The sequence below is a fragment of the Triticum urartu genome, chromosome 1A (assembly GCF_056163025.1).
Source record: "Triticum urartu cultivar PI428250 chromosome 1A, HENAU_Tu73, whole genome shotgun sequence".
Lineage (NCBI taxonomy): Eukaryota > Viridiplantae > Streptophyta > Magnoliopsida > Poales > Poaceae > Triticum > Triticum urartu.
In genome coordinates, this window is record NC_141873.1 from 20,392,338 (window position 1) to 20,414,348 (window position 22,011).

General features: G+C 45.7%; 1 protein-coding gene and 1 pseudogene across 1 annotated transcript; one reads left to right on the forward strand and one right to left on the reverse strand.

Moving 5' to 3' along the window:
• The first annotated feature begins 1,870 nt into the window (after positions 1 to 1,870).
• Positions 1,871 to 3,827, forward strand: LOC125532596 (uncharacterized). The gene is made up of 3 exons (XM_087542747.1): positions 1,871 to 2,158; positions 2,574 to 2,785; positions 3,033 to 3,827. Exons 1-3 carry the CDS (start codon positions 1,915 to 1,917, stop codon positions 3,633 to 3,635), a joined length of 1,059 nt encoding a protein of 352 aa, XP_087398873.1. The 5' UTR covers positions 1,871 to 1,914; the 3' UTR covers positions 3,636 to 3,827.
• Positions 3,828 to 16,600: 12,773 nt separating this feature from the next.
• Positions 16,601 to 21,583, reverse strand: LOC147988538 (benzyl alcohol O-benzoyltransferase-like; annotated as a pseudogene).
• Positions 21,584 to 22,011: the final 428 nt, after the last annotated feature.

The window sequence follows — 22,011 nt, forward strand, 5'->3', positions numbered from 1 at the left end:
AAATCCGGTTCATCACGAGAGGAGTAAGCACATAGATACCCGGTTCCACCACATCCCGGAGTGCATTAAGAAAGGGATGATTGAGGTTCAGCATGTGAACATGAAAGATCAGCTTGCCGATATTTTCACGATGTCTCTCAGGCGACAGAAGCTCTTAGAAATACGAGAAAGGATCGGCGTCCAAACTGTAAAGTAAGGACATCGTATTTAGGAGGTGATTATTGGAATTAACCACGACGTCCTAATCCGGCTTGGACAGGAAATAGTCACCGAGTAGGTTTGTATAGGGGCAGGTTAGCTTCTTTATATACCTATTGAACCCACGCTGTAAACTCCCGATCAGAAAAAGCAATAAAGTATCAGGCTCGAGACGAGCCTGTTGCAATCCATCGATTTGTTTTCTGTTGCCGAAGAAGGGATCCGCTGAAGTGACGATCGAGTCGATCGCTAGCTAGCTTTACCAGGTAAGACGTACGTGCACTTGTTTCAAAAGGAATCCATTAAGCTGCTAGCTTGCTAGCTGGCTTATACGTATAGGTTGCTATTGGTGTTTTGGTCTAGCGTTCTAAATCCAACAACCTTCTGCTCCTCTTCCAAGCGCGCCCGCAGATACCGCCTTCGACCAGGACTCGTGGATGCGGCGCGTCGGCGACAATGACCGTGATCAAGCCGCGTTCACCGCCGTCTGTAGACTGTGGCGACGCGTGTCGAGCACCACCAGCACGGCTCAAACGCAACTCCCTGCACCAAGGACACGAATGACACATTTTTATGGGCATAACTCATGATTCGCGTGCGCGTGTTACTCGCATGTTCCCCCGCCGGGAAGGGGTCAACATCATGTACGTACGTGCGTGTCTTGCCGGCGATCATCTAGCTCGATTTTCACGTGAGCATCCAAAGCCAATTTTGCTGGTACGTAAAGCTCGACCGTCCTGGCGCCTGCGGCCCTGCCCGTGCTGGCCGCATGACCTGGACGGCAAGCATGGAGAAGGCCAGCACCCCGTGAGCCAGGCCACCATGGCCGAGCATGTACACAACATACAGTGCCATCGCTGTTCGTGGTGTGGCAGTCTAGCCCGGATGACGTGTCATGTTTTTAGTTAAAACCGTGTCCACGTCGGATGAAAACCACAAAAAGTGGTACAAAAGGACCGATCTTATCCGGGGGTTTTTTTTTGAAAGTCGATCTTATCCGGGTTAAGAAGTTGAGGAACCAAGGTTTGCCGGTTTTGAAGTTGAAGGATAAGTTCTATACTTCTGAAAGAGTTGAGGGACGAAAAATATACTTCTCCCTATAGAATTAGAAGACAAGGATTTTACATAATATAATGCTGACATCAATATCGATAATAAAAATGTAAGTGATTATCGGCTAAAGTGCCATGATTATCAGTGAATAAAACAATTATGTCCAGCAGCTTTATCATTATGATTACCCAATGAAGAGACTTGTACTTCCTCCGGCCGGAGATACTTATCGCTTAAATGGATTAAAATGGATGTATGTAAAATTAAAATACGTCTAGATACATCCATTTCGCTGACAAGTATTTACGGACGGAGGGAGTATAAAATAAAAATTATTGTATTGCCTTCAGCGAAGAATACAATATCTTTTTTGTATATTTTTTTGAGGCAATCTTTTTTGTATATCATTAAGAATACAATATCTTTTTTGTATATTATTTTATGCTCTACGCTAAGGGCCTCTGATTCTAGTTTTGCCCCGGGCCCCCGAACTCTCTTAATTAAGGGCTGACACGTCAGTTGGACCATTGGCCCAGCCCAAAGAATCAACAAAGAGGAAAGGGGGTCGACAGCTGCGCTGTAGGGTTAGCTCGATTGGCTCGGCGGGCTGCGGCAGCGGCGGCGGCGAGTTAGGATTCTGCACAGGAGGAGGAGGTCGTGCACATGGAGTTTCTCTTCCTTGACGAGGAGGACTGGGCGGAGATGGAGGCGGATAAGGAGAAGGAGGAGGAGAGGCGTCGGCGGGAGGAAGAGGAGAAGGCGCGGAAGACGGAGGAGAACCGGCGGAGACGCGAGGCACACGATGCGGTCATGGACTCCATCATCGAGTATGATCCCAAGGTCGAGCGCGACGTCTACACCCGGTTCTTTCTCAGAGATTTCTCCGTCTTTGACATCAACGAAGAGTGTAAGGAGCCTCCATATTCATCCACAATTGTGTTTCCTTGGTTGATATTTGTAAATTTCCGAAGTATGCGAACTGAATTACAGTATGTATGGCTAGCCTGTATAACCGTCTGCATGAGAATGCTCTGATATGCCATGCTCATTATTAAATATTAATGCATACCAGTAAACAACGAATATGGATTCATTTATTTGGATTTTGATTCATATGTATCAATTTACAACAGGGATCACTGTATTTTGCTAAAACTGATATCAACTTTGTACAAATGGTGGGACTATAGTTTTCTCTCAAATTTAACTCGTAAGTGAAATAAGAATATTATAACGTTTAACTCACTGGGATAGAAATGGAAAGAAGGGCTGTTTATTCTGATGAAATAATTTGATAGATTTGTTTTGCTTATTCATTGCAGCGTCTGTCCCTCCAATGCGATACACCGATAGTATCTATGAAGAAGAATTTGGGTTAGAAGACTCTGCAAACATACTCTCCGTCAGCATAGTCTCCTCAGATGTAGGCTTCCCAGTCAATGTCTATGGCCGTGTCATTGCCAGAGACAGCATTGACTACAAGTGCATTTATCTCTTTCACCGCAGTAGAGATGATTGCCAGCGTCTCAACAAGGTACATCCTTGCTTCTAAGTTTGTTCCAATCGGGTTTCATTTTACTCGATGATGCATTTAATATCAACTGTTAATAGACATCTAAATATATGAACAGGAGTCATCTTAGTGCTTGTGAAGTAGTGATTGTCGATCCAGATAGTCATCTGCCTATAAATGGAGTAGCTTTTATGGCATGCTTCCAGTCTTCATTTTGAGCAGTATTTGGATGAGCATACTTTAATCTCTCGCACCATTCTTTTCGTAGGATGGAATGCTGATTTTAACTGGCCCAGGTCGAGGACTAGTGCTGGTTGATTTCATCTATCTAGAGATAGATCTTAAAATCAGGGAAGATGGAGTGTCTCCAGACAAGCCATTTAGCAAGGGTCTAATAAATATTGATGGCCGAGTACTGTCTAGAGAGGAAGATGTCGTGGTTAGAAGGGAAACCCTTGAGAGCTGGCTTAGCACTATGGAAGTGAGATTCACAACTGTCCTGAACGCAGCCGAGTGCACCATTGAAATCAAGCTCATTGAGGGGCTTTTTAAAGGAAATATAACAGTTGGCATCGCGGATAAAGCTCACAAGCTGGACATGGAACAAACGATTGTGATTCATGATAGCACAGCAGATGGCGTGGTTACAAGTGCTGAAAGTGGAGTTATCAAACTGCGGCGAAGTGTCATTACTATCTGTCTGGAAAGAACAGTGGTGTTTCAAATCAATAATGTGGCTGCTGGTGTTTGTGCTGAACGAACCTTTGATTTCACTCCACACCGCACTGGTGCAGATGAAGAGGAAATTACATGTGGTGCTGGGAAGTTCGGATTCAGGGTTGTCTGGTCCTTGATGGACTTTAGGCTCTAATCCCGTGGCTTAGTAAACTTAGTTCTGATGTAATGGAGTGATGCAATGATGTGATTCACTAAGTTACATTATTGTTATTAAGTAGATTGATGGATTATAAGTAATGAGTAGCGAACTAAGTTATTATGTATTATGGTGGAGTCGTATACTGAATTTGTTGGTTTAATTTTTTGGCATAATTAAAGAAGTTTAGTGCACTTGGCATTTTGTTAGAGATGTATTAGGCGGAAATATGAACATATATATGTCACTTTAAGGGACTTTTCTATCATATTTATCTATGGTTTGTATTGATTTCTCATGGTCACTTATGTGTTATCTAAATATCCTGAAAATTAAATTATTTGGAAGATGGCTTTGCATTGCATTTCGTTGCTGTTTTTATGAACTAATTTCTGATGCACAACTAGGAAGATGGTTCAATTAGCAAAGCAGGAGGCACCTGCATGTTCTCAGTTCTGAACCACGTGTTTGTAGAGAAGGCGTCTCTTTCCTGAATGAGGCTTCATTTTTGGATCCATGTTGCCTGTTCAAGAGACAAAAATTTGGTGGTACACAATAAATTTGAGGATCTTTACAAAGGAAGTGATCATAAGACACCATGCCGCCAGAGGTACTTTTTCTTCCCATGTTCTTTTTTATAAATGGTGTTGCTTCTGGGCCTCTGGCAATGCCTCCACATATGCATATGTGGATATGCTAATTTACGACATCTGTGCTGATTTTTCTCCTAAATCAAGTACATTACCAAGGGCATACGTTTATTTTCCCACTAAATCAAGTATATTACCTAGTGCCTTTCTTATCACATATGTGAATGTCATTAGCCCAAGACAAACAACTCATGACTTTTACAGTATATGATTTTGCTCTTAAGTTATGAATGAGTGTAATTTCTTGTTCTAAATATGCTAGTACGTGAAGTTGGTGGTGATGAGAAGTGCACTGGAAAATGTTGGAATTACCGCGAAAAAGAAGAAGGAAAATGTTGGAATTGCTGACTTGGCTACATAGATTTAGCACGATGAGAGGATAAAGGTCAGTATGTTGTAATATTTGCCACTTCATTCTGAACTTCTGAATGATTGCCATCTCTACCTCTAAAAACAGTTGGTTGCAACTCTCTTGATTGTTTGGCCTAACTAGTTGTTCTGAACGCATTGATGAGCATCAACATGCATGCTTCTCCTTACCATAATTTAAGAAATGTTCAACACCTGATCGATTTTCTGCGAATCATTATTTAAACAACACAAAAACAATGGTTCTTGCACACCTTGAGGGCTGTTATGAATAAATCTACAATCAACAATATGGCAAGTTCATTACACATAACATGTCAATTCCTTTTTTCATGCGCGATGCTAAATTTATACACTTGGTAACTTCCAAAAAAATTGTGTTTGTACGAAAAACAATATTTTCGAAAATGGTACTCATAAAAAATTTGTAAATAGTTATGCCCATGCAAATTTTGTTGGAAAGTCTTGAAATGTCTCATGGCAAATTGTATATAATTTTCGATTCAATTATGATGGTTAGCAATTTTTGCCTCACTTTTAATAATTTAGAGCATGGCCATTATAATTTTGTGTTCCTAAGTCCTTGTTTAATAGTCTTTTAATATTGCAATGGTAATAAAATATTTTTAGCACATATTTTTTAGCTAATTGACATTTTCATAGTTTTTAGTACATGTTTAGATTTTTGTCTTGGATTTGAATATGTCCACGATTTTTTGTTTGGCATAAATGAAGCAGGGAGGCCGCGCTGGGCTGCTTTTTGTTTGAATATGTCCACGACATTTTCATAGTTTTTAGTAAATCGTTGGCCTTCCCCCCCCCCCCCAAAAAAAAGGCATCTTGTCTCAATCTGTATATCTATTTATACCTACTAATAAAGTAAGGTGTGTTTCTTCGATTTTTTCATCCGTTCATCATCGAAAAGATTTTATTCCTATTTGAGGTGGTACTAAATTTGTGTGCGTCCGTTCGGCAGTTAGGAAACTGGGAAACTCTTTCCCTCAGCTGGCTGATCCGTGGTGGACATCGGCCAGATGCGTTGCCGCCGGATCGGATTCAATCGCATGGCTGCCTGGCGCTCCCACTTGGTCCCACCTCCCACGCCCTCTCTCTGGAAACATCAGCACGTAACAGTGCATCCTTGTCCTCACAAGCTCCGGCTGCTCATCCCTTCTACTAGCACGTGCTATCCATTTCAAGCTCCCACTCATGACAATACGATTGCTCCTCCAGCCAAAAACCAGATGTTACCTTAAGATTGAAACCACTCAGGTAAGCAGGTCACGACTGCCAGCTCCTGCTACCATCCACTACTCCTGCTGCTACAAACCAAAGCCAGTTGTTGTAGGGCCAACACTCCTCGTCGCCTACTGCACGAGGCTCAGGATGGCAGCTTAGGGGGTTGGATGGCGAGGGTGAAAAAACGGCGATGCTGCAACGACGACGGCCGTCGCCCGCCACCGATGCTACGAGCTCTGCTCTTGCAAAAGAGCCGATCGATGAAGTCTCGGATCGCAACATCGTCCATGTTTCCAAAACATGGGGAATGCTACAGCGAAAACACAACAGTGCAGTGATGTGCGAGCGGTGATTTTTCTGCAACATGAACTTTCTTGTAAAAGTTTTTGAAACACAACTTCGGTTGCAAAAGTTTTCTTAAACATAACAATTAGTATAAAGTTTTCGTAACATGATCTCTCACTACTAGAGAAAACCTTACTAGTGGCGCTGGTTTTTTACATAGCAGTAGCGCGGGCGCTACAGCTATTATTTAGCAGTAGCGTGTCTCTAAACAAGTGTTGTAGCTAAAATACTTAGTAGTAGCGCCTCTTTCTCTACCAACACTACTACTATCATCACATAGTAGTAGCGTCCTATTTTCTCCCCACGCTACAACTAGGTAGATAGAAATAAAAAATAAAAAAGGAGTCAGAGGCAATATTCATGGAAATCAAGACAAGTCCAGTGCAAATAAACTTGGAATGATGTCCCGACGAAGTCAGCATGTGGTAAATAGAAATTAGTACTTGTCAGGTGGGTCACGAATGGCACCCCGACGAAGTCAGCACATGGCGGAATGATGTCCCATAGGTTGCACACCTCCTCCTCGCTCAACCTCATTCTTTGAGCAACGATGGCTTCACCAAGTGGGTCGTCATCATCCTCATCAGCCTCATCATCTTCATCATCTTATGCTTTGTTGACATAAATCATGGCCAACTTGGGTCTTTCTGCTCTGAAGGAGAAGCTGATCAACTCACCACCAGTGATATGCATGTGGGCGATGAAACGGACCCATCCATCTCCTCCCACCCGCGTCATATTTCGTCCTATCTCGACCTCCATAGTGTAGGGGCCCCCAGGAGCCTCAAAGGTCACAGAGTCTCTGGTCAGCTTGTTGAATTCCGACCTCACATTGCATGTGACGATCTGTGTGCAAAAAGCAAAATGATATATACATGATGCATTAATGCCAATAACACTAAAAACAAAATAGTGGTTACTAGTTTCATATAATTTATTACCGCCGCATGAAGAAAACTCGACTGGTAGTAGATGCCGAACAACGTGCCAGTTGCAAGGCTGCTGGCGCACCTTGACTTGCACCGTCGGCATGGTGGTGGTGGTGGTGGTGGCGTCATTTCCCTAAAGCAATATGATTAAAGGATTAACGATCCAAAAATTAAACATAAAGTTTTCAATACACACATCAGGTTTTGAATAATATACACATCATAGAGAATACACATGAGGTTCACATGGCAAGCAAAATAACAACTAAATTGTAGTTCAGTTCAGACAATAACCAAATAGAGATCATGTAACCCAAACAGAGCCTAATAACCCAAACAGAGCCTAATATAGAATTCAAAAGTGGGTGAAAATGTAGCCAACACTTTCTACTACAAAATATAAGCACCAGACTAAGAGTTATTACAAGGGAAGAACAATCGTACACACGGACAAAAGATAGCATCAACCTGTCCTAATTAACACAGCAAAGTCAGTTTTCGCATTCAAGAAAACAGAGACATGAGACATATCAGTTAGCATTTTTTTTTGAAACGGGCGTTAGCATATATTCAAATGCGCACCATAACAACTTGGCAATTTGAGCATCACCACATACAGACACTCTCTTCAACTTGAAAGAGTATCGAATCAAGCATTGATTTTTTCATGAAACCACATAACAGTGAGGGATTCTTGGTCATATCTTTATATGCATCAACAAAGAAGCTAGTGGATCAAATTCACACATAGGGTAGCTCATCACGAGGATACAAACATTTAGACCATTAAGAAGAACTGGCACAATCAACATCATTCAAATGAAAGGAGGAGCATTCACGACATAACCCTAGTGTCAGGAAAGAACCCCTCTCTAAACCCTAGACCACTAGGCACCGCCGCCGCCGCCACTGCTCCAGGGACAACTGCCAAGAATTGAAACCCAAGTTTCAATTATATGTGCTAAACTGCTAATCAAGAATTGAAACCCAAGTTTCGGTGAGGAACAAAAAGCCTCTACTTGTCTCACCTAACCCCTCTCTCTAATGTCTCCCCAATCACGCGAGGAAACAAGCCTGGAACACATCGCATCGAAGCGCGGAGTCACCGTGCAATCCCTAAATCCCTTTCCCCCACGCGAAATCCCAAAAATGGCGAGCCGCCGCGACGAATTGATTGGAGCCTAGCTAGTGGTGGCGCGCGCAGGGAGGAGGAGATCGAGGGGGACTTACGGGGCTGGAGCGTCGGAGGAGGCGAGAGGCAACCGCGCGTGGTGGCGGCGCACGACGCCGTCGACGGGGGTGAGGCGGCCGGGGAGGAACCCTAACCGTGACGGCGTCATCAGGCGGAGGGGATCGATTGTGAGAGTGAGGGGGCGCTTGGGCAGGTTTTCTTTTCCCCTAGTAGTAGCACTGGGTAGAGGCCGGCGCTACTGCTAAGCCCACCAGCTATAGCGCCCGTTCGAAACAAATGCTATAGGTAAGTGGGCTACCGTTTTTGCCCTATGGCCCATGTAACAGCAGTGCGGCCCAAGCTAACAAACGCTGCTGTTATTTAATAGTAGTAGCATGTTTTCTACCCAGCGCTACTGGTAAATACCAGTGGCGTGGGGTCAAAAACAGGCGCTACTGGTAAACTTCTACCTATAAGCATTTTCCTAGTAGTGCCTGTCGCAAGTTCCTGCAACATAAACTTTGTTGCAAAGGTGAAGAGCGCTGCTCGACCACTTGATGATGCAGATCCGTGGACGCATAGCACTGCCTAAAAAAATCTGCAACATTAGCTCTGTTGCAAAAAAATGTCTACAACAAAACTTCTATTGCAAAAGTTCCGCAACTCGAACTCTGTTGCGAACATCCAAAGCACAACATCACCCTTGTTGCAAAGCTAGGAGCTGAATCTGAGAGCTGTCCCGCATTGTATCCAGTGGTTCACGAGGCGGCGGATCTATCTTTTAAAAAGATCCGTCGGCCGACGCGTACTGCTGCCCTAGGAAACCCTAGGCGGCAAATAGTCGGGCTTTGCCTTGGGCTCCCAAGATTGGGCCGGCCCATTTCCTTTTTTATTCTTGTTTCTATTTTAATGTTTCTATTCCTTTTTTTCTGTTTTTTCCCTTCCAAGTTTATTATTATTTTCCTATTTTTTATAAATTCAAAATTTTCAATAAAATAGAATTTCAAATTTAGTTCAAATTTCTGAAAGATATTTAAATTTTAAAAGTTTTGTTCCGGATTTGAAAAATATTCAGAACATTAAAATTTATGTCCCAATTTTTCAAAAAAGTTTGTATTTTCTAAAGTTATTCGAGATTAAAAAAATGAAAAATGTTCCATGTTCAAAAAATACTCTTGTTCTAGTGAAGTGTTCATAAATTCAAAATAATATGCGCATTTATTATGAAAATCTAAATTTGTTTTGAATGTTCAAAACCCGTTGTCATTTTCGAAAAAAATGACAAACTCAAAATATATTCATGTTTTTATAAAAGGATCACGTTTTTACATTTTTTTTGTAAATTTCAAAAAATGTTCATGTTTCATATCTTGTTCGTGTTTTTTGAAAAATATATGAAATTTTGAAAAAACTATTTTGTAATTGTTTAAAAAAAATAACATTTCCAAGAATATTCAGTAATTCATAGTTTTTCTTGAAAAGTTCAAACAATTTAAAAAATGTATCCGAATTCTGCAGTATGTTGTTAAATATTCACGTTGGCCATTGGTTAGTAGGACGTGTTTTTCGAGTGGCTAGAAGCACTCGAACAGGAAAAGGCAAAAATAATTGCTCTGTCGCTCAGGATGTATTGGGCGTCATCCGCAATCCCTACTGGGCCTCCTGCGCATTCGGCCCATAGATCCTCACTGAGGGAGAAAATTTTTTTTGTAGCCATAAGGAATTGAACTTGCGTGTTTTCCCTCTAGTTAGGGTTTTGTTCCTCGAGGGGCGATTCGCCGCTGTCGAGACTTGTCCTTCCCCGCTCGCGAATCCCTCCCCGGTTGGTTCTCCTCGCTCGCTAGGGGACCTGCTCGTTCCCTGGTCGGGGGCGCTGGTTGTGTGGGAAGATCGGGGGCATAGGGCAGCTCCAGAAACCCGATATCTAATCTCGGGTTAGGGTTCAACATGGCAGCAGATGGATCCTCGGCTTCGGCGGGGGTCAGTGACGTTGAAAAGATGATGCAAGAGCTGGGCTTGAAGGAGGAAGATCTCGATGATGTGGTATTCGATGAGAAGGAGGCTCCGCAGGCGGCGGCTCGGTGGATTGCGGTGGCTAGGGTTAACTCTGAAAAACCCTATAGTCAATTTTGGTTTTTCAGAAACATGCGAGCTGCGTGGGATCTTGCGCAGGAAGCCAAATTCAAGCCTCTGGGAGAGAATCTTTATACAATCCAATTCTCCTGTTTAGGGGATTGGGAGAGGGTCATGCATGAGGGACCATGGCACTTCCGCGGAGATGCAGTCATCCTGAAGGAATATGACGGGGTGACGAAGCCGTCGAACGTCAGGTTGGACACAATTGAGATTTGGATCCAGATTCACGATGTACCACTCCTTTACGCCCATCTGGTTCCATCCCTGGCTTCAAAGGTGGGAGAGGTTCTTTTCACTGAGTCCCAGTCGCATGATTTCACGGGAAACTTCTACCGTGTCTGGGTACGGATCAACGTCACCAAACCCCTCAAGAACGTTGTATCCATGATAAGGGGTGGCGAGAGGCAGATATACAAGGTCAAGTATGAGAAGCTTCCGGATTGGTGTGCGGTATGCTGGGACACCTCTTCAAGGAACATGGAACAGGCATCCACCCTCCCTCGGCTCTTGTCTTTAAGGAGCTCAGGGCGTCTTGGTTCATGAGGAAAGGCGGCGGCCCTGGTGGCGGCCGTGGAAGCAGGGGGGCCGTAGAGGAGGCTGTACTGGAAGAAGAGGGGGCGGACGCCCTCAGGATGATGAGACTGACGCAGAGCAAACCGAACAAGATTTGGAGATGCTTGATGCTGAGAGGATCAGGAAGAGGGGCTCGGAACCAGCGGTGCACCATGGCCAGGCTACGCCCCCAATCTCTAATCAGCCGTCGGCGTTGACAAAAGGGACTGTGCTTGCATTGCCTCCCCCGGCGGTGCCCACTAGCCCAAGTGCAATACAGGAGTCAAAGCGAGAAAAGATGGTGGCGGAGACGGAAAAGGTTTCAGCGGTGGAGAACATGTTGCTAAGCAAGATCGACCCAAAGTTGGCGGGCCCGAGTGACAGGAACCGCCGAGCCCAATGAGTGTACTCTGCTGGAACTGCCGTGGCGTGGGCAAAGCCGCGACAGTTCGGGAACTTCACGAATTCGCGAGGAAATTTGCCCCTACCCTTTTGTGTATCGTAGAAACCCAACTTGAAGGCTCGAGGGTAGAAGCTTTAGCAGGAACTCTTGGTTTTGAACATGGTTATGCAGTTAGTAGTCGTGGTAGAAGTGGTGGAATAGGCATGTTTTGGAACAATGGAATAAATGTTGAGATTTTGGGTTACTCTGACTATCACCTTGATTGCTCGGTCCTTGAACCAGGAGGTGATCCCTGGAGGTTGACAGTAGTATATGGCGAAGCTCAAACTCACTTGAGACACCAGACGTGGGACACATTAAAAAACATTAGCACTTTGAGCAACCTCCCCTGGCTGTGTCTTGGTGATTTCAACGAAGTGTTACGTCCGAAAGAGCATGTAGGAATTGGACAACGCAGCAATGCACAAATCCAAGCATTCAGAGATGTCGTCGATGTTTGCATGTTGCTAGACATTGGCTTTGCCGGTATTCCATGGACTTTCATAAAAAAGGTCACGGGAGGAACATTTACTAGGGTACGGCTCGACAGGGCCTTGGTCTCGGCGGAGTGGCAAGCTCGCTTTCCCTATCTTGGTGAGAATGAATAGAGAGCAACAGATTAACCCAAGGCCAAAGTCGTTCAAATACGAGGTTATGTGGGAGGGTCACGAATCGTGGAGCAGCATGATTTCAGAGGCATGGGCTAACCCTGGAGCCGCCACCGGAGTTGAAGAACTCAGAGCTAAACTCGCAACGCTGTCACAAGATTTGGGGCAATGGAACAGGGATACGTTCGGGAGTGTTCGCAAAGAGATCAAACAGTTGAAGGGGGAGTTAGAGAAGCTCAGAACAGATGCTAGCCGAACTGCACCAACACACGTTGAGCTCAAGATCAACGAAAAACTGGTGGAGCTGTACCACAGGGAGGAAGTCATGTGGCGGCAGAGATCAAGAGTGGAATGGCTCACCGTGGGGGACAGGAATACCAAGTTCTTTCACCTACGGGCAAGCATTCGCCGAAAGAAGAATATGATTAAAGCTTTGAAGAATTCGCTAGGGGTGCTAACAGATGATCCGGAGGAGTTGTAGGCCATGGTAAATGATTTCTACAAGACGTTATATACCACGGAGGGGGTGAGCAACATGGAGACGGTCTTAAACAGTGTCCCATCAAAGGTAACGGCGGGTATGAATGAGATGTTGTGTGCCCTGTACTCTAGCGATGAGGTCAAGACAGCTTTGTTCCAGATGTTCCCGACCAAGGCGCCGGGTCCCGATGGCTTTCCGACACATTTTTATCAGCGACACTGGGAGCTTTGTGGAGCGGAGGTGACTGAGGCAGTGCTACGGATTGTTAGAGGGGAGGACAGCCCGGAGTGTATCAACGGTACTATCCTTGTTCTTATTCCCAAGGTAACAAATCCTACCATCTTGCCTATGCAATGTTCTATACAAGGTGGCATCCAAAGTTATTGCAAACAGGCTCAAGCAAATCTTACCGGATATTATATCAGAGGAGCAATCGGCCTTCGTCCCAGGAAGGCTCATTACGGATAATATTATAAGTGCGTATGAGTGTCTTCATTTTATGAAGCGGAGTAAAGCGAAAGCCAACAGCTACTGTGCACTCAAGCTCGATATGATGAAAGCATATGATAGGTTGGAATGGGACTATCTGGAAGCCATCATGGGTAAGCTAGGTTTTGTCATAGCTTGGATAAAAACAGTTATGAGCATGGTGCGGTCAGTTTCCTTTTCGGCGCTCTTTAATGGTGAAAGGCTTGATCAGTTTATGCCGAGCATAGGTATAAGGCAGGGAGATCCGATATCCCCTTATCTCTTCTTAATTGCAGCGGAGGACCTTTCGTGCCTCCTGAAAATCAGTTCTTCGTCGTCAAATATTGTTGGATTGAAGGTGGCACCCACAGCTCCGGCCGTTAACCACCTTCTTTTCACAGATGACAGCCTGCTGCTTTTTAAGTCAGGGAATGAAGGGGCAGTAGCGGTATCAAACCTACTGGAAACATATTGTTTGGCATCAGGGCAGAGGATAAATCATGACAAGTCTTCGATTTTTTTCAATAGAGGATGCCCGCAAGCGATGAGAGATGATATGAAGAATGTTCTAAATGTGCACAACGAATCCCTTAGTGATCGGTATCTGGGAATGCCAACCGAGGTTGGTCACTCGAAGAACGGTACCTTCAAATACTTGAGGGATCGAGTCTGGGAAAAGGTGAGAGGTTGGATGGAAAAGCTGTTATCTTCAGCAGGGAAAGAGGTGTTGATCAAGGCAGTGGCCCAAGCAATACCAGTATACTCGATGGCCTGTTTTCGGCTTCCCCGGGGACTATGTGAAAGTGTTACTTCGCTAATCAGACAATTCTGGTGGGGAAGCAAACAAGGAAAACGGAAGCCCAGTTGGGTGGCGTGGGACGTGATGACCTTACCTAAGCATCTTGGTGGACTTGGCTTTCGGGATTTGGAGCTCTTTAACTTGGCCCTTCTAGCTCGGCAGTCCTGGCGTATGTTGCAAAACCCCTTGTCTCTGAGCGCGGGGATTTTGAAAGCAGTATATTATCCCGACACAGATATTTTTGGTGCAACTTTGGGACCACATCCCTCACAGATATGGCGCGCTATCTTAGATGGAAGAGACATCATGGTTCAGGGTCTAGTGCGTAGAATTGGAGACGGAGAGACAACACAAATATGGGAGGAGAACTGGCTGCCGAGACCAACTATGAAAAGGCCAATTACATCTCTTATTCCTGATCCTCCGGCGAGAGTGGCCGAGTTGATAGATCACACTACAACAACATGGAACGAGGATCGGGTCCGTTCGGTGTTCATACCGATAGATGCGGCAGCCATATTACAGATACCTCTCTGCACACGACAGACGGATGATTTTTGGGCATTTTTACAGTGCGATTCGCGTACCGGATGATTCAGCAAACAAAGCTCAGTAGGGAGGCATGGCTTTATGAGCAAGGGGCCTCTTCTGAATCCCTGGGCGACCAAGGATGGTCCGAGTTGTGGCGGATCAGAGTCCCTTCAAAGCTCAAATTCTTCTTATGGTGGCTTGCTAAGCACTCAATACCTACGGCCGCTCTCCTCCATCACCGGAACATGGCAACGACCAGAGCTTGCTGTCTCTGTGGGGCTGTCGATACATGGCGCCATGCTCTGGTGGACTGCACGGTCTCAAGAAGCACGTGGGCACTTTCTTCAGAGACTGTTCTTGACAAGCTAAGTACATGCAGAGAAGAAAATGCAAAGCGATGGATTTTTGGTACGCATGAAGCCCTGAATCAAGAGGATTTCCTTGTTTTTGTTGTTACATTATGGGCGCTGTGGGGAGCACGAAGAAAGGCCATGTATGAGGACATTTTCCAAACACCTTTCACCATCAACGGCTTCGTCAAATCCTTCATAGGTGAGCTCAAAGCCCTCCAGGAGCCACGGGCAGTCGGAGACAGGGCACCCCGTCAGCGTCCATCTCATTGGATTGCACCACCTGAGGGGCTGATAAAAATCAATGTTGATGCCGCGGTTGGTCGAACGCATCGTGCAGTGGGAGCGATGTGCCGAGACAGAGATGGAATCTTCTTAGGTGCTTCGACAGTGCTGTTCCCCAACCTATCAGACCCAGGTACCCTCGAGACATTGGCCATCAGGGAGGCAATGGCGTTAGCAGATGATCTCTATGTCAGGAGGATCCAAATTGCTTCGGACTGCAAGGTGGCTGTCGGCGATATTCATCAACACTTCAAAGGGAGTTACGGTGCAATTGTGCATGAAATCATACATCACAAGTCTAGTTTTGATATTTGTAATATCGTTCACGAATTTAGGAGCTCGAATACCGAAGCTCACAAACTTGCAAAGTATGCTCTATCTCTTGGAGTTGGCCGCCATGTTTGGTTAGGCCAACCCAATGATCTTGATTTCGTCCCTGTAAACATTGTGACGACCTAATAAAGCTTTGCAGTTTGCCTCAAAAAAAAAAGAATTGAACTTGCGAGGTCTCATCCAATTCCTAGGAGGATGAACTGAGCTAGGTCCCTTTTTGTTACATAAAAATGGCTGGTCCTCCTATTGAATATACGTACAGATTTTGTTTCATCCGTCCCACATGTAGTTCCCGATTGTTTTTCGTTTGTCCCTCCGGTGGGTTGAACTAGGTCTACCATGCATTTCTATTTTTGTCGGACGAATGAGTAACACAAAATTTAGGCCGCGAGGGGATTGAACCATGGACCTTATTTATTGTGCCGATGGACAAAACCAACTCAATTAGTTTGCAATTATGATAGGAATAGTCTGACTTTGAAGCTTTATACTAAATCACACCACTTTTTACATGTCCCTAGATTGTATGGAAATAAGGAAGTTGTCTCGAGAATCATGAGCCAAACGAGAGGCTTCATAAATTATTGCCGGTGATAGCTTGCATATGCCAATAAAAGAGAATGTGTGGGTTGGTTATAACTGAAAGAAATTATGAGCACGTGCCAATAAAGAAGAATATGCTGATTTGGCTCTAATTAAAGGTCGACAAGTAGCCATCAAATGAGGCAGCAGCCACAACCCCAAAAAGATAGCGGACCCGAAGAGAAAAAAAGGTACGATTTGGGTGATCACTGCCATGCCGACCAATTCCTCCACTATCAAGATCTCATAGGCAAAACATGACCCAAGAAAAAACCACAGCTTCTCGCTTTGTCGCCCACCACTGCGGAGTTCGTTTTGATGGACACATTAATTATCGCTCCTGTCGCTTCTCATAAAAAGACATCTTTCATGTTGTAACGCACGGGCATATGTGCCAGTAATAATAATCAAGTTTTGCTCACACAACGTTTAAAATTGAAAACTCAAATAACAATGAAATATAATATTAAAATATCCGTAATTACAGCCCGGTTGTGACAATAAAATATCGCCAAAGATATTATAAGATACACAATTTCTCAAAACTAAAATGAAATAAGATACACAAACTTACTGTACCGTACACTCCTTCCGTTCCTTAGTCTTGGATTTGGATTAGCTAGGGACCACTTGTAGGTGACATATACTACATAGCATCATATATGACAGACGGATTGCCCCGGCCGGCATAGCTAGAGCTCGGCGCCACCTGTGAGGCCTTCGACCTTGAGCCGGAACTTGTCCATGGCGTCCTTGGGCAGGGAGACAGGCACCACGGTGGCCTCCTCCCCCTTGCCGTTGGTGGAGCGGAGGAAATAGGTGCTCAAGCCGGGGATCGGGCCTTCGCCCGTCTTGACCGGGCCGGCGTACACAGCCTCCCCCCACCCCACGTCCACGCTCTTGAACCCGGCGTGGCTCACGTCTGACAGAATGCATGTCCGTGACACGGCGAACAGCGGCCGCGCGCCCCGTGGCCACCATCAGGTCCGCCAACGACAGCAGGTGCTCGTACGTCACCGCTGACTTGGCCTTCTTTACCAGCTCAACGGCATACCCGAGGCCTCCGTGGCAGAGTTCCCCGGCGGTGTCGCTGCGGCGGAGTAGGCGAACGTGTTCCCGTAGAAGCCTACCGGCAGAGGGGTGCCGGGGCGGCCACGGACGTTGACGATGAGGGACAGGCGCACCTCGTCGTCGGCCGCATAACCAAGTGCGGCCGTGCGGCTTTGCCAGACGCAGGCGGCCACGAGCTCGAACCAAGAGCAGGTCAGTGGTGCCACCCGCTGCCTCAGCGCCGCGATCTCCCGTGGCCCAAAGAAGAAGGGGATGCACACCTTGTCGCTTGGCGGTGTCGTCAGCATCCAGTCCGGCTCCGGCCCGCCCACGGGTTCTTGGTACTCGAGGTGTGGGTAGGACGATGGCTGCTAGGGCTGCCGTGCCATGAGCATCTCCCTGCCCCATGCTGGTGGCACTGACGGCGCGTCAGCGCCGCGCGCTAGCTCGGCGATGGCCCTGACGAACTGCACGCAGCCCGGGGCGTCCACCATGCAGTGGCATACACGATGCCCAAATATGAAGCCTCCACACTTGAGCCGCGTCACCTGGATGCAGCAGTACGTATGTAAAGGGAGTTTAGATCGCATGCACTACTTGGTACCTGAACATGGCCGGCATGTATTAATTAGATAGCTAGGTATATACCTGAACATAGAAGAGAGGGCGGTCGACGACCGGCTCGACGCCGCCGTCGTCGGTGCTGGTGTCCTCCAAGACGAACTGCTCGAAGCAAGGGAATGGGGGGTACCCAATGTCGCCGAAGTCGTTCGCCGTGAGGTCAGCGTCAGCCTCGACAAACAGGACGCCCTGCGCCACTACAAGAAACCTGTTAATTCATGACGGATTCGCCATGACATTTTTTAAAATCATCATGGACGGCCTGGTACAGCTCCGCAGGCCCGCCTAAGCCCGCTAAAGCCCGCCTAACCGTTCATCGTATAAAAGGGCTAACCCTAACACCATCGCCACCTCACTTCTCCGTCTCTCCCTCCTCCGCACCGCCTCCTCCTGAATCCCCATCGCCGCCACCCACCACCTCTTCTCCTCCCTTATCCCACAGCTCCTCGTCGGCCGTCCCCCTCCCCTCCTCTCACCTCGCCTCACAGCTTCGGCAGCTGTCAGATCCGCCGAACCCCACCCATCCATCTCTCTCTCTCTCTCGTGCGGCCCCTCGTGCCGCGACCAACGCCCGCCGATTCCGATGACATCCGCTATCGCTCATCACGCCGACGAGCTGGAATCCGACCCTTCCGTCCTCCAGTCCGGGCCGATACGCTGCTCCCGGTCTCCCGCGTTCGCGCACGACCCCTAGCCCGTGGCTAGGGTTTCTTTGGCGGCGGCGCATCCATTGCTGGCGCTTCTCCGACGGCTGCTCTCCGTCGCAACCCGCACCCCCTCGCTCCCTCTCCACCTCCTGGATGACGCCCCCTAGCTCGGTGCGTTGGCGCTTTTTGGGCTGGACGGCGGCGACCCCAACCTCCCCTGCCACGTCTCCGTCACTGCCGTGCATCCTGTGGCAACCCCCTCGGCCGCGCGACAGCGGTGGCCGATCTGCACTGCGACCACTGCATAGCCTACGAACCTGAGCACTTGTACCTCTCCCTCCCTCCCCTACGCCATCCTCTTCTTATTCTATTTTATCTCTTGTTGCTGAATTATTCGTGCTATACTCAGATATATGGATGTAGTATAGGAGTTATCCTTAGTATTGAACTGTTGATTTGTTCAATTTCAACACCTGTCAAGCATTTTAGTCATCTAATAAACTGAACTATGTGCAGCTGAAATCAGGGGAAAATAATGGGTGAAAGTAATGAACTGGACCAATTTTCATACTGATAAGTTCAGATATTTGTGGCACCTATTTACTCTTTTGACTAGTTATAAGTTGTGACCACACCATACACACTGGAGAGCCATGGCCAGTCTTTACTTTGTAGTTTGTTGTGCTTATTCTTCTTGCTCAGTTCTGTACACATGTTGGACTTGTTCAAACCGAATCCCTGGGAATCCAGGCCCCTGCATTTTGTTTAAAACTGTTTAAATGAACTGTCCACTATGTTACGCGAACACCACGATGTTGTGTGTCTAAAAGGCTATCTCCCCTTCATGTGTCGTGGAGGAAGCCGTGTGCTAGCTTTTTTTGTCTCTTTTGAACATTGAATGACTGTAGGAGAATTTCGTACAGTCATTTATTTTAGAAAGTCAAACAAAAATTACTAGATTTTTGTCTTCACCTGCTTTACATCAATGTGTTTATTTTTGTCGCGTAAATCTGTTCCTTGACCGTCCATATTTCTGGATATTTTGGCAGCTAGTAGAATATCTTCAAGTTGCAGAAAAGGCAGCAAACTTTATGAAGGAAAAACCTCTCCGGTGAGCACTGCTACATCTGCCTCTCTCCCCTGCTTGGTTTGATTTAAATGACAGTGGCAATAGCTGTTGTGTTAGTTGACTACTGTTGGTAATGAAGACTCTCAAGTGGCAATAATTCTTTTATGCTACATGTTGTGCGTGTTCCTTTCTACTTGTATTGTTAGCCGATTCTCATAATCACCAAGTATGTATCTCCATCTTTTATCTTCAACAGTCATCATTGTCAAAAGATTGATCTTTAAACTGGAAAAGTATGATAAATTATTTTGTTATCATACTTATATTAGCAAGTCTCATGTTCACGACATCTCCGACCTCTGTTAGCCATTCTGTACTGAACTTCATGCACTGTTGCCAAACACTTTGTCATTTCTCAGGTTTTAGTTCTGTAGCTGATGGACGGGATATTTTTTGGCGAATGTAACATTTCTGGCTGATAGGTTGCTATATTAACCTCAAATTTTGTTATCTAAATCTTTGCATAACAATTTCTATGTTGAATATAATGAATCTATTTGCTTATCTGTTTTGATTCGACCATCTCTTGGTGTTCATGTGTTTTGATTCGGTGTGTACCTTAATAACCATTAAGTAATTACATGAGCCATGTAATAAATTAAATTTGTAGTTCTCCGCATCATGGATATTGTTTGTTAGTGATACCATTGTTTTTTATGTATGTACTCAAGAATGCAAAATCGCATCTGCTGTGCATTGTTGTATCTTTCCAGAACCAAAAGAGAAAAGGAGAATTGTACCTCTTCTTACTGCCTAATAAAAGGGAATGTATCATTGTTTCAACCACTTCCAGAAGGTTTCTTTATATGCCAGGAAAAGGGAATTACACTTTATGTATTACTGGATGTCGTTTTAAGTTCTACAGTAGCATTTTTTCTTCCTGTATTGTGGAAACAGTGTTCCTTGTCTGACATATTTCTTTATTGATGCAAAGTGTATATATTAATGCATTATTATTATGTATGTTTTGATTTCCTAAGCGGTGTCCAAAGTTCTTGTTGTGTGCTATTTTAAGTACTCATGCTGTACTTGGGGATTATTTCCTTTCTCTACCATTTATGATCCGCTTCCTCAATTCAAATTAGCTGAATTTGACCAAGTTTATAGGAACATCTATACCATAGAATTAGTTTCATTAGATTCATCGTAATTTTTTTTGTAACATAGTGTCCACTTGGCTGTTCTTGATATTGTACTAATAAAAATGATGGTTCAAATGATAATAACTACTATTGTTGTTGTAATTAACCTGCCATTCTGTAACAGAAGCATATTGTTTGTTACAGGTTTCCTTTTGGTGAGAGCCGCAAAGGAAGTTTGAGCTGTAGTGGTGAAGTTGATGATTAAGAGGGTCTGTACGTACAACATTGTATATTTGTTGATAATCTGTTGTAATTGTTATTGAGAGCATGTGAGCTAATGTTGGATGTGTTCTTGTGCACATTTTAAAAAGCATTTACTCAGTGAAACAATTGAATAGAAATATGTGAATTGGGCCAAAATATCGTCTATTCAATGGAAATTAATTGTGTTCCGAAAGCTTGTTTGATTGTGTCATGTGTCATGCCATAGCTGTTTGGATGAATATAATGGGCTGGGTTAAAATAAATGGGCTAAACCGCCACAAATAATTGGGCCAAAGCCTAATTGAGATGCCACGTAAAATCCATGCTGGTGCTATGTAGATGCCACGTCAGCTCCATATTGGTACAATGTCATGTCAATCCATGACGGACTAGTCTGTCACAGAGGACCGGGCCTGGGCGAGCTTGGGACAGATCGGTGACGGCCAGGAGCCGTCATGGTGGTACAGTTGTCAAATTATGACGCGATATACAAGACGGATTCTAAATCCGTCACGGCCCTCCCTCCATGACGGTTTTGCATTGGTCCATGACAGACCTAATCCGTCATGCATTAACAAGATTCTTGTAGTGCGCGTTGCAGTCCACGACGAGCTTCCTCCCGGACTCCTCGCGCAGACGGCCGGCGAGCGGGTAATAGAGGACCAGGGCCCTTGCTAGCGCCTCCCTGATGACCCTGGCGGGGTCCTGCCCCTGTTTGGAGAGGTCGCCGCGGTACAGGTGGACGCCAGCTGAGTAGAAGCGCATGACCGCTGCGTCATCGATGTCCGATAGCGGCTTCGCCTCCAGCGGCGTTGGCGCCGAGGGCACCACCAGCACCGGTGTGGCTCGCCGCACCACGAATGCCGGTAGTGGCGTAGCCATGAACGTGGTATCAAAACCAAGGTGGGCTGTAGAGAGCTTGTATGCGTTGCAATGATGTGTGGTTGACAGGACGAGCAAAGCTGGGGCTCATTTTATAGGGAGTGCCTGGAACTCATTCGAATAAGAAATAAAATGGTCTCAGTCGAATGACGTGGGTGATGACGTTGCACGTTATTTGTCGCAGCCCGATCACCTAGCAGACCGAGCCAGGCTCCTCTCTCCCCCGCACAATTGGGTTGAAAACTTCTCCCTTGTTGGTTGTTGGTTGTGGGCCTTTGTGTTGTGGGCCTTTTTTGGGTTGTGGGAAAGGTTGTGGGCTTTTTTGGGTTGTTTGTTTTGGGTTGTCACGAGAAAACATAAAGAGCCCGGGATACAGACAAAGAGAGAAAGCTGCTCTGCTTTTCTCGATCACTTTTTCTTCCCAAGTG

Bases quoted from the DNA above. Each gene is read 5' to 3' on its own strand.
- LOC125532596 (XM_087542747.1), top strand. From the start codon at position 1,915: ATGGAGTTTCTCTTCCTTGACGAGGAGGACTGGGCGGAGATGGAGGCG. The intron at 2,159-2,573 runs GTAAGGAGCCTC...TATTCATTGCAG, and splicing joins CTTTGACATCAACGAAGAGT to CGTCTGTCCCTCCAATGCGA. The intron at 2,786-3,032 runs GTACATCCTTGC...TTCTTTTCGTAG, and splicing joins ATTGCCAGCGTCTCAACAAG to GATGGAATGCTGATTTTAAC.